This window comes from Castanea sativa, chromosome 3, assembly GCF_040712315.1.
Source record: "Castanea sativa cultivar Marrone di Chiusa Pesio chromosome 3, ASM4071231v1".
Taxonomy (NCBI): domain Eukaryota; kingdom Viridiplantae; phylum Streptophyta; class Magnoliopsida; order Fagales; family Fagaceae; genus Castanea; species Castanea sativa.
In genome coordinates this window covers 12,359,565-12,375,704 of record NC_134015.1, presented here as the reverse complement: position 1 = coordinate 12,375,704, position 16,140 = coordinate 12,359,565, and the positions used below count along the sequence as shown (strand labels likewise).

The following is a 16,140-nucleotide window of genomic DNA, read 5'->3' as shown; positions in this document are numbered from 1 at the left end:
AATATTCAAAAACCTTAAAACCAAATGTGTATATATATATATTAAACTGTACAAACTTCGTCAAATTGGCTCAAGAGAAAAGATTGCGATCACGCTATTCACGCTATTTTCCCTCCTTTTTCTCTCCAACCAAAAACGCCTGTTCTTCATTCCCCAGAACACAACCACCTTCTAAGTTTTCTTCGATTCTTTCACACCAAATGCGAATCACGCTATACATGTATATAATGCGCAGTTAGGTTTGTTTACATATTTTCTCCAATGGAGAAAATCACAAGGGAATTAGAGGCGGCGGAGTTGACGAAACAGAACCTGCGCAAAACGCTTGACCAAATCCACGACTGCTCTTCCTCAGTCCTTTTGCTCGCGCTCCAATGGAAGGACCTAGAGAACCACTTCGAAACCACGCGCCGTTTTCTCCTGGAGCGGGCTCAGGAGCTCGAGTCGAAGGCGGAGGAATCCGGTGCGTTTCGGGAGAAGGAGAAGCGGTTCGGCGAGCGCGTGAAGGAGTTCGAGTTGAAAGAGATGATAATCGGCGAGAGGTTGAAGAAGTACGATTTGAAAGAGAAGCGGTTCGGAGAGCGCGTTCGGGAGTTTGAAGGGAGAGAGAGGCAGTTTGCGATGAAGGAGGTGAGATTAGGCGAGAGATTCGAAGAGTTTGGTGAGCGCTTGAAGAGGTTTGAGTTGAGAGAGAAACGGTACGAAGAGTTTGAGTTGAAGGAGAAGCAGTTTGGAGAGCGTTTGAAGAGATTTGAGTTGAGAGAGATGAAATTGAGCGAGAGATTCAAGGAGTTTGATTCGAAAGAGAAGCGATTCGCGGAGCTTGAGGTGAGAGAGAAGAAATTGAATGAGAGATTCAAAGAGTTTGATTTGAAAGAGAAGAGATATGGAGAGCGCGGTCGAGAGCTCGAAGCGAAAGAGAAGCGATTAGGAGAGTGTTTGAAGAAAGTTGAGGAATGGCATAAATTGCTTGAGTTGAAAGAAAGGAGAATCGAAGAGAGATCCGAAGAACTCGTGTTGAATGAGAAGAGATTAGAAGAACTTGAATTGAGAGAGGAGAGTATTGAGCAGAGATCAAGAGATATCGAGTTGAAAGAGAATCGGTATGTAGAACTTATTCAAGACTTAGAAGCAAAAGAGAAACGATTAGGAGACTGTTTGAAGGAATTTGAGGAATGGCATAAAGAACTCGGGTTGAAAGACAAGAAAATTGAAGAAAGAAGTGAAGAACTTGTGTTGAATGAGAAGAAATATGAAGAGCGAGTTAAAGAGTTTGAGTCAAAAGAGAAGCATTTCAAAGAGACGATTAAGGAGCTTGAATTGACAGAGAAAAGGTTCACTGACTGCCTTGAAACCCAAGTAAATACCGAGCCCTTAGAAGATTTTCTGGTTAACGATGTTGATAATAATTCGTCTTCTTCTGCTAGTCCTCGATTTTGTGTAACAATGGGTGGAAAGAGTTTGCAAATATTCCTAAATGAGCATTGGAAAGAGCGCGATTTGATGAGAGACGAAGTGGCTGCTGCTCTTAGATTATCGTCGGACCCTGCAAAGCTTGTTTTGGATGCAATGGAAGGGTTTTATCCTCCACATTTGAAGAAGGAAGACGTGGAGTTTGATGAGAGGATTGTTCAAGGGAGTTGTGTTCTGTTGTTAGAGCAATTGTTGGAACTCTCACCGGATATTAAACCCCAGGTGAAACAAGAAGCAATGAGTTTGGCCATGGAATGGAGGATGAAGATGAGGGTGGATGCTGAGCATTCTTTAGAGGTTTTGGGGTTTTTGCAACTCTTAGCCTCTTACAGATTGGCCTCTGCTTTCGATGCCAATGAGCTTGTAAAGTATTTGGAGAAAGTTGCTGAGCATGAACGGATGCGTAAATTGTGTGGTGTCCTTGGTCTTGATGATAAGATCCCAAGTAAACCTTCCGAAAATTTGAGTACTATGGATGGAAAGAGCTTGCAAATATTCCTAAATGAGCGATGGAAAGAGCACAATTCGATGAGACATGAGGTGGCTAACACTCTTAGATTGTCATCAGACCCTTCAAAGCTTGTTTTGGACGCAATGGAAGGGTTTTACCCTCCGCATTTGAAGAAGGGAGATGTGGAGTTTGATGAGAGTGTTATTCGAGGGAGTTGTGTTCTATTGTTGGAGCATCTGTTTAAACTTTCACCAAGTGTCAAACCCGACGTGAAACAAGAAGCAATGAGATTGGCCATGGAGTGGAGGGTGAAGATGAGGGTGGACACACAGCATTCTCTGGAGGTTTTGGGGTTTTTGCAACTCCTAGCTTCTTATGGATTGGCCTCTGCTTTTGATGCTGATGAACTCATATTGTATTTGGAGGAAGTTGCTGAGCATGAACAGTTGCCTGGATTGTGTCAGATCCTTGGTGTTGATAATAATGTTCCAGGTAAATTTTCTGAAAACTGGGCTTCATATAGCTTGCTCCCTCTCCTATGTTTGAATTTGACTTGAAAGCGTTTTGCAAACCTGTGTGATGTACAGTAAAGTTCATTAAAATTTGTTATAAATGATAAATGTTCAAATATATATCAATGAATAAAAATCTTAATTAAATAAGTTGTAGAAAATATGGAATCTAAGTAAATTAAAATTTTGTTAGAAGGCACTAAAGAGCACAATGAAGTCTTGTTGAGAATATATGCAAGCATAGAATTTCAAGCCTCAAGCTTCTTTAGTGACACGACCAGTCCTGCCTAATCATTAGGTTAATAGAAATTGGCATCTTCAGGTTTTTCTAGGAAAAGGTTTCTCTTAATCATTGTCTTAAAATGATTAAAGTCATGCTTAATGTTAGGAATTTGCTCAATTAATCTTGAAAGTATCCCCTTTCCCATAGTTAGATGGAACCTGTTACCTGAATTTTCTGTTTTGTGTATACCAGGACTCATTCAAAATCTTATTAAAAGGAAGCAGCTCCCTGGGGCTATTAGGTTGATTTATGTATTTAAGCTGGTCGACAAGTTTCCACCAAGAGATCTCTTGAAGGATTGCTTGAAGTGTTCAAACAATTCCTCTAAAAGGTTTTTCAAGAAGAAAAACAGATCACCTAAAGCACAGGTAAGTTTTCAGAACTTTAAGAGCAGCATTACTTTTCTGAAAAAACGAAAACGAAAGGCTATGAAGAAAAAAACTAATCTGGCCCTTGGCAGCAAGAAACATATTGCTCCTGTCACTCCTGCTGCTGCCCCTATCCCTGCTCCTATTCCTACCTCTATTACGGAAAATAACCTTACCTCCCTAGCAACCATTGCCAAAACCACTGGCCATGGCCATGCCCCTGCCCCTGCCCCCTTGACTCCAGTGCAACAGCATAGTGGTAGTAAGCGCCCTTGGATAGCTGTTTCAGCAGACGCTGCACCAAATACTTCCAAAGGTTCCACCTCAACTGCTCACTTAATAGAACTGCCTCATCAGGAGCCAGCAAGCTTGTTCAGCAATAAAGGTACACCCTGACTGAATACATTAGTTACACATCATTATAGTTCACATGCTTGCTAATATGCTAATTATTTGGTGTCGTTTGGTGGGCATTGAAATGTACTTAGTGTTGGGTCCCAAATAATATCATCACAAATATTAGCAATCCAAAATAACACAAGACAAACTCCGAATAATTTCACCATTATCAAATCAATTACAATATCTCTTGTGTATGTCTCACAACTAAAAAAAAAATCTCTCTCTTGTTTTTCTTTGCTCTCACACACTAATTATCTCTCTCAAAGGTGGCAACGCTTTGCTCTCTCCTCTCTATTTTCTTCTTCATGCACAACTCTCTCTTGGCTGTCTTCTTTTTCTCTAAGCGGCTCCCTCTTGGCTGCTCTCTTTTCTCTTGTGCAGCTTCCTCTTTTCTGTCTCTTCTATATGCGGCACACCCTAAAACCTAATAATCCTTATCTTTATATATTAACCCAGCCGCCTTACACACTTACTACACATGGATCCTAATTCAACTAGAATTAGGATGCTTGCAAGTCACAGCCAGAACAAAACAAGTCCATAGATGGGCTTTAATGCTATGTGGGCTGGACTTGTGCACACGGTGCACCCAACACTTAGGACTTTTGATTACAATGATGGCTACTTTTGATAGCATGTGATTACGGACAATCACAAGAACCTGAATATTGTAATAGTAGGCTACTATATAAGTGGGTTTGGTTCACATCTTTCAGTTCCTTTGTTTCACCACATAATTTTATTCATCCATCTATTATTTGAAACCCTTTTTGGTTCTAATTTCATAGATTGTTTTCTTAAAGATTTTGTTTTCCAAAATTTTCTGATTACATTCTTTCGTAGTGTTATGATTATCAACAGATTGCATTTTAAAGTCTCTAGACACACACACACATATATGTTTGGATGAAGTGAGTGATTATTTCATTTCTAAGGAGAAAAAAAAAGATAGTACAATCACAATAACAAGCAGAGATAAGCTGCGAATTACAAACCTATCCACATCAACCAACGAGCTCAAACAACCTACACAACTCTTGAACAGAGCTCTCTTTTACATTTGCATCATTATTGAAAAACCCCATTGACTGCACAGGATACGTTCTTTGATAGAATTTCTTATCTTCTTGCAAGCTCCTGCCATTGCTCTCACATCTCTATAATCAATCCGACAGTCTGCTTCTCAGTTCTTCCTTGGTCTTCATGGATTCTCGCATTTCATTTCAACCTTGGTTGATAAATTGTGGTTGCCATTAGCTATTCTGCAAAATATAATTTTAAAGTTTCTCCTTGTAAGGAGCTGAACACTCAACTGGATAACATCATCCCACCTCCACAAATCCAACTTATTGCCAAAAACCTTGTAACTCAACTGGTTGGCAATTTTTGGCGTTTCTAACGAAGATATCCAGGGTTTGTATCCCTCCTTCTCCAATTATCGAATCATCACAAATCCAACTTTCCCAGATAGGCCCAAGACTTGCAGCTAGATTCTCTGGCCAAAAGCACATTAAAATAAAATAAAAAAATTATCACAGCTTTCCAAATGCTCTGGAGAAAATGCATAAGCAATTACCATTGTATTCCCATTGGACCTACCTATCTTATGCAGTTAGCCTGTTCTTAATTGCTAACCAGCACATAAACAAATGCTAAGAGATGGCTTCTGAAAACAAGATTAGTTTCCACTATTCCTCCACTGAATGCTTGACTCTTATCTCTTCCCAAACTTATCTACAAGCAAACTTTCTCAATGCTGTTAGAAGCCACTTCACAGCATCCCCTTGAGCTAGAGTTACATGAAAACAGCCCTCATGAACCCTGACCACATTCTTAGATTTTGCAGGAGCTCACTTCCAATCCCCTTTATGGACGCTAGAGATTTTTCAAACAATGTTTTACCAGCATCATAAAATATTTGATGGCCATACTTAGGGTGCAAGGCATCGTGCGGGTGCCAATTATCATGCCATAGGATTATAGGAAAACATTTCACCAATCCCCACATCAAGCTTTATCAATGGCCTACTTTGCTTTCTGATGCATAGAAGCTTTCTCCACCCCCATGTACAGTCTTGAGGGACTCCATCTGGTCAAAAACTTCTGCCTTGTAAATAATGATTCTCCCAAGCAATTGAAATAGTACCAGATTTATCAAAAAGATTCCTCATACATATCATCATTGCTGCCTTATTCCACTCATTCAATCTTCTCAACCACAAACCACCTTCTCTACAGATATACATTTAGCTAAGTTCATCATGTTATGCTGTTTGAAATTCTGATTACATTCTCCTATTCACTGCTTTCTGTTTTACAAGAATTCTTGTTGGCTGCTAGGAGTTTTTGTGAGAGGCAAAGTATGGTTTCACCATCTTAAATTCACCTTCTACTTACCCAAGTTGAGAAAGGAATATAAACATGGAACTTTGCTTTAATCTCTTCTTGATTTTTTTTTTGGAATAAGTGAAGAAGAAAAGAACTTTTGTTGCTGTTAACTTCTCTTTTCTTTCCTCTTCCGGTAATAGAAATGCATGCAAGAATTTTCTAAGTTCACAGGCTTCTGTTTAAGTGGCTTAAGATGTTGTCTGGTGTTGACAGGCCCGATCCTTTCCTCTCTCCCTGCATTAAGCTTCTAGGTCCTGGTTTTAGTGTTAAGGGTGATTGTTAGTTTAAGAAGGTTGTTTCAGTGTGCTTATTCTACTGACATCTTGTTAAATATCCTACTTATCTGATCCTGTCCTTTTTCCTGGCATAGATTTTCATGCTTCCAATGATACTTTGGTCATCACAAGAATACTTGTGTATGCCTTGCATGGTTGCGAGAATGACTAACAAGACCATTTACTCCTCTTTTTCTTTTCTTTTGGCTTAATGGAATGAAAAACATTATCTTTTATGAAGGTGAATTTTATTATATGATTCATTTTAATGCAGAAAGTCTCAGAAAGTCAACAAGGAAAACTAACTAATATTTTGATAAAGTAGCTTTAGAATATTGCCTGTTCGTTCTTCAGCTTTTTTTGATGGTCATGAACTGTTGTTTAATATGTGGTATGCAAAAATTTTATACCCTTAATCCAATCACTAACATTTTCTGTTGAATATCAAATTGTTTGTCTTACTTGTTTAGTGAGCTGCACTGTTCATTCCCATGTAAAGAGCGGGCAATTGTCAAAGGAAAGTTCGCCATTGGACAGCAGAGAGGCTTCTTTGGCTGTGAATCCTCAGCAGGATCCTAAATGTTCATCTGTCAATGAGGATGGAGAGATATTTAGATCATTACTTAACAACCAAGTGGAGTATGATTCGATGCGAAGTAAAGTTTCTGATGCTCTTCAATCTGTACCAGATCCAGATAAGCTTGTTTTGGATGCAATAAAGGGAATTTATCCTTCAAACTTAAAGGGAGAGGAAGGCTTTAAGTTGGGTGCTTCTAGAAACTTCATTTTATTGTTGAAACAATTAAAATTTTCACCTCAGATGAAGCCTCTGGTGAAAGAAGAAGCCACGAAGTTTGCAAGTGATTGGAACTCAAGATTGAAAAATAAGAGAGATGATCCTTTGGAGGTCCTGGCCTTTCTGCAATTTTTAGTAGCTTATGGGTTGACCTCTTCTTTTTATGCAAATGAGATTCTTGGTCTTTTGGATACTGATGTTTGGCGTAAAAAGGTACCTGATTTATGTCAGGTCCTTGGCCTGACAGATATCATGCCTAGTAAGTTCCCTCTCTCTCTCTCTCTCTCTCTCTCTGTACCCATAAATCATTTGTGTTAAATTCTGTTCATATATTTTGAAAACTTTCTCATTTGAATGGGTGTCATTCCTCCTTCATGCAATGCCTTAGCATCACTGCCTTCACAGAAGGAACTTTCAATGGGACTTGTTCATCACTGATTTACATCTTCTGCAAGCTTTTGTTTTGTGAAAAAATTTATAATGGTCTTTAAACTTTAAAGTTTCCTGGTTCCTATTTCTTGTATATCATTTGCTTTTGCGGAATTTGTAATGTGTTCAAATCAAAGATGGAAGAAGGGCATTATATGATTGAGAAATTTAGAAAGGAAAGTTTTTAGGATATGTAATAAGAACCTGAAAGGGTGAAAGGTTTTATCTGAACTGTTATTAGATCCCTTGAAGTGATGCTTAAATGTAATGTAAATTTAATATAAACACCACTTGTTTTCCCTGTGATGATATTGCATTTCGTCAAATGTTACCAAGCGATGCAAGAAATCTTATAGAGAACCTTTATGGGTTTCCTTTCCTTTGGTTTTAATTTAGTTTCAGTGAAGATATCTTCTCCTCATGAAAAGAGGGTTTCCAGTTGTTAAATTCTTTCCTCTATCTGTCATGTGATATTTGGGTTTTCCTTTCTTTTTTATTTTATTTTTATGTCTTTCATTTCCTTTGGTACAATTATTGTCATCATTGTTACATTAATTAAAAAAAAAAGGTCATACCCAATATACAATGCTTCCACTTCTGTGGGATTTGAAAAGATTGTTGAGATGGGATGATTCCTGGACATTGTTAAACTAATTATATTTAAGAATTTTAGTCCTAGGGTACATGTGTTACTAACTGATAACTTTTGGTCTTTAAAGTTTAGGGTTGTTTTCATTTTAACCCTTTAAGTTTCAAAATAAAGGGTAAATTCAGAATATTAAAGGGATTAGTTATGGGAGGTTCTACTTTTGTTTTCATTGAATCTAAGACCTTTGAATTTGCTATTGAGGAAGGGGGTTCGTTTTTCTCTTTACGTATTTTTGAAAGAGGTAGGAACATCTCTCGTTCTGTCTGTATGGGTAAGGAGAGTGCGAAGAGTATTTTGTTTCACGTTGAGGAGTTGTCATCTAAGCAAAAGCCGGGTCAGTTTGCGAGAACTGTTCGGGAGGGAGATAGAATCCTTATCCTTCAGTTGGGGTCCAATGCCCATGGCACCTTTTTGTTGTTCTCGAATTAGACAAAGGCCGCCGAAGGGGATCCATTGTCATACCGGGAAGGGAACTTGGGCGGTGGATGGAGGGGTTTGGAGTCCATTTGAGGAAGACAATCCTTCCAATTTATCAGGAATTTTGGTGTTAAGCATGGGAGGGCCAACACGAAACCGCGGGGGTGGCGGAGAAGTTCTGAAGCTATGAAGGTTTTGAAAACAGAGGGAAAGAGATGTTGTCGGGTTCCCAATTTTCGAAACCATATTTTTCTTGGGGGAGGTATTTCCGGGATTGAAAAGATTGTGATGGAATGGTTGTCACGTCGGTCACTAATGGCGATGCGTGTAGCAGATTGGTAATGTATTGCGACCTTGGAGATTTCCTTGCGAGTGGAACGTGGGAATGAAGGGAAGTGGCACGTGCTTTCTTCAATGAGGTGGGCTCGGTTGCGCGAAGCCCGGTGGTGACAAAAAGCTACAGAGCTTTGAAACTATGTCAACAAATGATTGTGGGCCAGGTTTTAAAAATGTGGTTGTTGTGAAGCTAGTGGGGATGATAATTTACACAGTTTTAAACCGCTTTAACAAAGGGTAACGGGCCAAGTTTTAAAAGTGGTAACAAACGGTAGTGGGCCAAGGCCCGGAACTTTGGGCAAAAGCCCAAGCTGGGCATCTTAATGTTTTGCCTCACAAGCCCAAGTCTAAGCTACAACGTTCCGAAACTAAACCCACCCTCTTTATATCGGATGAAACTCAGCCCAAGTGTGGTTCCGATCGAGAGCTCCTCTCTCGCTTGCAACTCCGAGGTTCAAGCGAGTCTTCACCTCAGCCAACGACTCGGGTTTTCACGATCCGGGGATCGGGTCTTCACTGCACGTGTGATCCCTCCTTTTGCTAGCACTTCTCTGTCTTTGCGAATGTGTTTCCTGGTTGGGTCTTTGGCGCCTTCCACCTTCTCGCATGTGACGCCGACTTTGGGCTTCCGCCGATGCTTTCAAGCATGCTGCCGATCCACCCCTCTACACACATACGGTGGGTTTTAGTTCTCCGACGAGTGTATGGCTGGCATGGGGTCGGAAGAGGTGATTTTCGAGGCTATCGGAAGTCTTCTCAAATAGCGAGTGGGTTCGGAGACAGAATGCTTTCCACGTAGCACCACTTGATTTTGGTCCTAGAATTAGTGATTATGTTGGAAATTTGAGTAGAACATGGGGTAATTCCAAAGATTGGATGCTTGAACTTCTGGATGGGAGGAAAATAGTTATTCCGCTCTCAGCTTTCGTTCTCCTATTTCCGTGTCTTGACGCATGCTTCCTAAGGTGTAATTAATCCAGGAATGGCTTCTCTTGTTAACGAGGGACAAATTGTTAGTTGGGATTCGGAGAGTGATGGTGTTGTGGGCTATGTTGACTTCTGCGAGGTTGGGTCAGAGGGCAAAGATTGGGACTCTGAGGAGGGTTTGTTGAATTGGGACTTTTTAGGTGAACCGCTAGAGTGGCACCTCTGGCAATGAATAATCCAGGGGTTATGGAAATCCCTGCAGGTTGAGGCGCTTGAGGGAGAGAGGGGCTACGGGGATGTAGATAATACCAAATTGTCTCAATGGGTAACTAATAGAATTAAAGCTTTCCAAAGATCTGTTGGGACCTCCGCTGAGGGTTTTGAAGAACAAGTAACAGTGTTTGCTCTTAGCTTTAGAAGCTCGAAGAAAAAGAGGATGGTTGATGTAGTCTCATAGAGGAAGATGGTTAAGGCTTGGCATAAAGGACATCGTGAATTAAAGAATTTATTGTGTTCTTGGGGTGAGGAGAATGAGTCGAGAAGGAGTAAGAGCTGCGGGGAGCGGGCTGTGGTAGTGCTTAAATGAATCTAAGAATTGTTTCATGGAATGTGAGAGGGTTGAATGAGCGGGATAAGCGTCTCGGGTTAGAAATTTGATCCATATGTGGAAAGCGGATATTGTTTGTTTGCAAGAAACTAAGATGGAGCTGATTAATAGAGGCGTCATTTGTAGTTTCCGCGGGGAGGTCAACATGTGGATTAGCTCTACATAGGCTCTGTGGCTGCTTCAGGTGGGGTGATATTGATGTGGGACAAGGGGTTGTGGAGAAGTTGGAGGAAGCGGTGGGCCGCTTCTCGGTCTCTGTAAATTCAAAAATGTGGTGGATCATTTTGTTTGGGCTTTCAACGGGTGTTTATGGACCCAATTGTGATAGAGATAGATGTTTCTTATGGAGGAGTTATCCTGGCGTTTGTAGTTGGTGGGATGTGCCTTGGTGTGGGAGGTGATTTTAATGTGGTACGGTTTCCTTCTGAACGTTCAGGGTCGGTAAATTTCACTACTGCTATGCATCGGTTTTCAGCCTTCATCTCTGAGCAAAGCCTTATTGATCTGCCGTTGGTTGGGGGGAATTTCACTTGGTCTAGTTCTAGAGAGGTTGCTTCAAGATCTAGATTGGACTTCCTTTCCTTCTGCGAATGATTGGGAGGAGAATTTCCATCTCGTTTGTCAACGTCGTCTATCTAGGTTGCTCTCGATCATTTTCCAATCCCTGATCTGAAGGGTGGGAATTTTCTAGGAGGCAAAAAACCCTTTAGGTTTGAGAACATGTGGTTAAAGGATGAGGGCTTTTTGGAAAAGGTGCGGTCTTGGTGGGAGTCCTATCATTTCCAAGGCTCTCCTAGCTATTCGTTGGCAAACAAACTGAAGATGTTGAAATTAGATTTGAAGAGATGGAATGTGGAGGAGTTCGGTAATATAGGCCTTAGGGTGCAGAATTTGTGGAAGGATCTCAAGGTGTTGGAAGTTATTAAGGATGATCGTGTTCTTTCGGAAGGAGGAAAGTATGGAAAAGGATCAATTCGTGTAGAGCTAGAAAAATCATCCTTGTTGGAAGAAATCTGTTGAGGTAGAAATCTAGGGCTCTTTTTCTTAAGGAGGGTGACGAACACCAAATTTTTTCATCGTATTGCTAATTCTCATAGAAGACACAATACCATCGATAGGCTTATGGTGGATGGAGAGTTATCCACGGATCCAGGGATCATCCAGGGGAGCATTTCTCTTTTCTATAGGCAATTATACTCAGAGAATGAGGTCCACAGACCTCTTGGATGAGGTTGTCTTTTCCGGCATTTCTAGGGAAGAGGCCAACGTGCTGAGGCAGACCCTTTATTGAGGATGAAGTTTTTAGAGTGGTCCAAGATTTCAATGGTGATAAAGCGCCCGGTCCTGATGGTTTTACAATGGCATTTTTTCGATCTTGTTGGGGTTTGATGAAAACGAATATTATGGATGTGTTTCATAAATTTCATGCCCATGCGGTGTTTGAAAAGAGTATCAATGCTACTTTCCTTGCTCTCATTCCCAAGAAAATTGATGCGTGGATGTTAAAGACTTTAGGCCTATTAGTTTGGTGGGAGGGTTGTACAAGATCATTGCTAAGGTGTTAGCCAATCGTATGCGAAGGGTGGTTCACATATATTATTTCAAAATCTCGAGAACGCCTTCTTGAAGGGTCGTCAGATTTTGGATTCTGTCCTTATTGCTTCTGAGTGTTTAGACAGTAGATTGAAGGCAGGGGTTCCGGGGGTATTGTGCAAGTTTGGATATCGAGAAAGCTTACGACCATGTGAATTGGAGTTTCTCTTGTTTTTGTTGCAGCAATGTGGTTTTCGGTACAAGTGGAGAAGGTGGATCGGTGTTGTATATCAAGCGTTAAATTCTCCATTTTGATCAATGGTAGCCCTTCTGACTTTTTTGGGAGTTCTAGAGGTCTGAGGCAAGGTGATCCGCTTTCCCCTTTTCTCTTTGATCTTGTCATTGTAGGCGTTGGGCCGTATGTTAGGCTGTTCGGGTGCCGGCGGCGGCAGAACAGTTTCGGCTTCTCAGTGGGGAATGCAAATGGTTCCTTGTTGACGGTGTCTCATTTGTTGTTTGCGGATGATACTCTTGTTTTCTGTGATGCTGATAGCAATCACATAACAGCTTTGCGCGGGATTCTTTCTAGATTTGAGGAGGTGTCAGGGCTAAAAATTAATCTAGGTAAGTCTGAGTTGGTTCCAGTTGGAGATGTGCCTAATGGATGAAGCTAGTGGAGATTTTGGGTTGTAGAAGTTTGCCTTCTTCCGCTAAAATATTTAGGTCTTCCGTTGGGTGCTACCTTTAAGAGATAAGACGGTTTGGAATCCTATTTTGGAGAAGATGGAGCGAAGGCTAGCTTTGGATGGAAGAGATTGTATTTATCTAAGGGGGCAAGGTTACCCTTATTAGAGTACTCTCTCTAGCTTGCCTACTTATTTTCTTTCTCTCCTTCCTATCCCAGTTAAGGTGGCTAAGCGGATGGAGGAATTACAAAGAAATTTTCTTTGGAATGGTATCGGGTGACGATCGTAAACTTCATTTAGTGAATTGGTCTAAGGTACGTAGGCCAGTGAAGAATGGAGGCTAGGCATTCGTGCTCGAGAAGGTTTAATTCTGCCATTCTAGCCAAATGGTTGTGGCGTTATGGTGAGGAGAATGATGCCCTTTGGAGAAGGGTCATTGGGGCGAAGTATGGGAATGACTCGGGGTGGTTGGTGTACAAAATCGCGTGTTGGGGCTTATGGTGTTTGTTTGTGGAAGTCCATTAGAAGGGGTTGGCTGAATTTTTCCAAGTTCCTTCGGATGACGTGGGTGATGGTACTCGTGTGAAGTTTTGGGTTGATGTGTGGTGTGGGGATAGTCCTCTTAAGGAGGCGTTTCCAATTATACAATATTAGTAGGACAAGTGGATGCTTCAGGCTTGCGAAGGTTATGTGCTATGCAAATGGGAGTATTTTTTGTAACCTCCAATTTCGCCGTTTTGTGAATGATCAAGAGTCACACTCTTTGGATTCGTGTATGGCTTTAATCTATTCCACAAAGGTGCGGGGTGTAGGTTCTGACAAGCTTTGTTGGAAGCTAGCCAGCAGCCGTGGTTTTGTGGTGAGTGGGTATTATCACTCCCTTTCCCCTCCCCCCACTGCCACTTCCTTCCCTTGGAAAATGATATGGCAATCGAAGGTTCCCCCCTGGGTTGCTTTTTTTTCTTGGACTGCTGCTCTAAGCAAGATTCTTACTATTGATAATCTTCGGAAAAGGCACTTTGTTGTCATTGAGTGGTGTTTTATGTGTAAAAGGTGTGGGGAATCTGTTGATCATCTCCTCCTTCACTGTCCTATAGCTTTTGAGATGTGGAGTATAGTCTTTTGCTTGTTTGGTATTTGTTGGGTGATGCCGCAAAGGGTAGTGGATCTATTGGATTGTTGGGCTTGCAATTTCAAGCATCATCACAATATAGTGATTTGGAGGATGGTGCCGCACTGTTTGATGTGGTGTATCTGGCGGGAACGGAATTCTAGAAGTTTTGAGGGTCGCGATCGGTCCATTCTTGAGATTAAGTCTTTTTTCTTTTTTACTCTTCTGGAATGGTGTTTAGTTTTACCATCTTTTTCTTGTCTTTCCCTTCCTATTTTGCTTGATCATTGTAATTTGGTTTCTTGATGTTTTTGCCTCTTTAGTACATTTCCTATGTACGGGGCTGTGTTCTTCTCTAATATATTTTTATCGTTACTTATCAAAAAAAAAAAAAAAAAAATTTAGTCCTTTTCAAGGTAATTTCTTAATACTTATAGTTCCTTTATTGCATGTAATAGATTTCATTCAAAATGTTATCAAAGAAGAGCAGCAGTTGGAAGCTATTAAATATATCTGTGCACTGGAGCTGGTGAACAATTTCCCACTAGTACCTCTTTTAAATGATCATTTGATGAATTCCAAAAGAAAAGCAGAGGACTTATGCAAGGAAGGAGATAAGTCACTTCCAGTTCAGGTATTTTCTCCACCCTTTTGTTTATGTTTTTATGTTCTTCTTGGTCAAACATTCAACCACCTTCCTCTTGTACATATTTGCTCGTGATTGAGTAAAATGTGCTTACAGCTTATGGGGATAAGCAGAGAGTTAACTGCTTTAAGAGCCATACGCAGCTGGATTGAAATTTACAAGCTTGAAGATGAAAATTTTCCTGAAATCCTTGAAAAGCACATTGCAGAACAGGAAAAGCAGCAGGCAGAGAAAAAGCATGAGTATGACTCCTCCAATGTCAAAAATGGACCTCGTACTAGATCTAAAGTTACATTACTGCAACAGCATCAACAACAACAAACAAGCTGTAGTCCCAAAACTTTGGGGTTGGCGATGGATCCTCAACAAACTAATCAAGTTTAACCATAGCATACTGAGCAGATGTGTATTGCTTCTACAACCATGATAACTGCTACCTCTGCACCATCCACCCTAACTTCCAGCAATACTCCAAAGTCTGAACCTCAAGAACACAGTGGAAGTAAGCGTCATAGGACAGAAGTTCCAAGAGAGGCTCCCCCAATCTCTGCTGTTGGTGCCACTTCTGGTTTTCACTCTATGCAACCCCCTAATTGGCAGCCACCAGTTTTGTTTATGGATCAAGATGCACCATACTTCAACACATCAGCTAGACATTATAGTTTGTCAGGCTATCCTCTGCCTAATGTACAAATGAACCCATACATTATTCCTGATTACCCTGGGGAGGCACTTAGGATACCTGATTATTATGATAGGCCACTATCCTTTGGTGGTCCTGCAGATACAATCAGGGGACCAGGTTTGTACAATTATCCAATGCCTTATGGTGGCTATAATTTACCGCCGTAGTACCTTCTTCTTTTGGACTTTAAAACATTTGCGTTTGGCAAGTGCAAAACATGCCAAAGTTTTAGGATTTTTGAGCTTATTTTAGCTGACCCCCCACTCTAAAAAACTTTTCCCTTTATTTTCTACAGCACTTTCAGCAAATAAATAATTAGTAAAACACATCCAAATGCACTCACAAGCTTGTCCATTATTCTTATACAGTATAGGCTAAAGTTCACTTGTTAATTGCTATTCTTTTCTTTCAATTTTGCTCTATGAAATGTATGGAAGTAATGATTATATAGTGGAAGAACATTAGGAAGGGGGCAGAGAGTTTCTTTGGTCATGTGTTGTATGCGGCAGGAGAAGGTTTTCATATTCGGTTTTGGCACGATCCTTGGAGTAGTTCTACCCCTTTGAAAGAATTATATCCAGAATTGTTTGCTTACGCTGTGGATAAAGAAGCTAGGATTTCTGATATGGTTGACATTGCACCTAATGGGGGTGATAGAAGCTAGAACTTACTCTTTCGCCATGAGTTTCAAGATTGGGAGATAGCAAGGTTTTATGCTTTCTTTGCGCATATCTCATCCAAAAAACCTAGGGGAGGGGGGTGATGATACCATGGTTTGGCAATTGAATCGTAGTAGTGTCTTTGATGTGCGTTCTTGTTATAAATCATTATTGAAAACTCCGTCGGTTTTTTTCCCTTGGCAATGCATTTGGAGTGTTAAGGTCCCTAGAAGGGTGTCTTTTTTCTTATGGACAGCTGCTAGGGGTGGGATTCTCACAATAGATAACCTTGTTAAGAAGAACTTGCCTCTTGTTAATTGGTGTTGCCTATGTCGGTGTGAGAAGGAAACTGTGGATTATTTATTACTACATTGCAAGTTTGTCAATACATTGTGGAGTGAAGTCTTCTACTTGTTTGGGGTTCATTGGGTGATGCCAAAGACAGTAGTCTCTCTACATTCTACATGGTGGAATTGGTTGGGCATTCATTCTTCTAATGTTTGGAAT

General features: G+C 40.7%; 1 protein-coding gene across 2 annotated transcripts; it reads left to right on the top strand.

Annotated features, from left to right (window-relative positions):
• Window positions 1–77: 77 nt before the first annotated feature.
• On the top strand, window positions 78–15,366 carry LOC142627326 (uncharacterized). Of its 2 annotated transcripts, XM_075801167.1 has the most exons (5): window positions 78–2,416; window positions 2,912–3,472; window positions 6,623–7,207; window positions 14,102–14,277; window positions 14,386–15,366. In XM_075801167.1, exons 1-5 carry the CDS (start codon window positions 262–264, stop codon window positions 14,671–14,673), a joined length of 3,765 nt encoding a protein of 1,254 aa, XP_075657282.1. In that variant the 5' UTR covers window positions 78–261; the 3' UTR covers window positions 14,674–15,366. The 2 variants fall into 2 exon arrangements, with proteins under 2 accessions (XP_075657282.1, XP_075657283.1); XM_075801168.1 differs by lacking the exons at window positions 14,102–14,277; window positions 14,386–15,366 and adding an exon at window positions 7,354–7,548.
• Window positions 15,367–16,140: the final 774 nt, after the last annotated feature.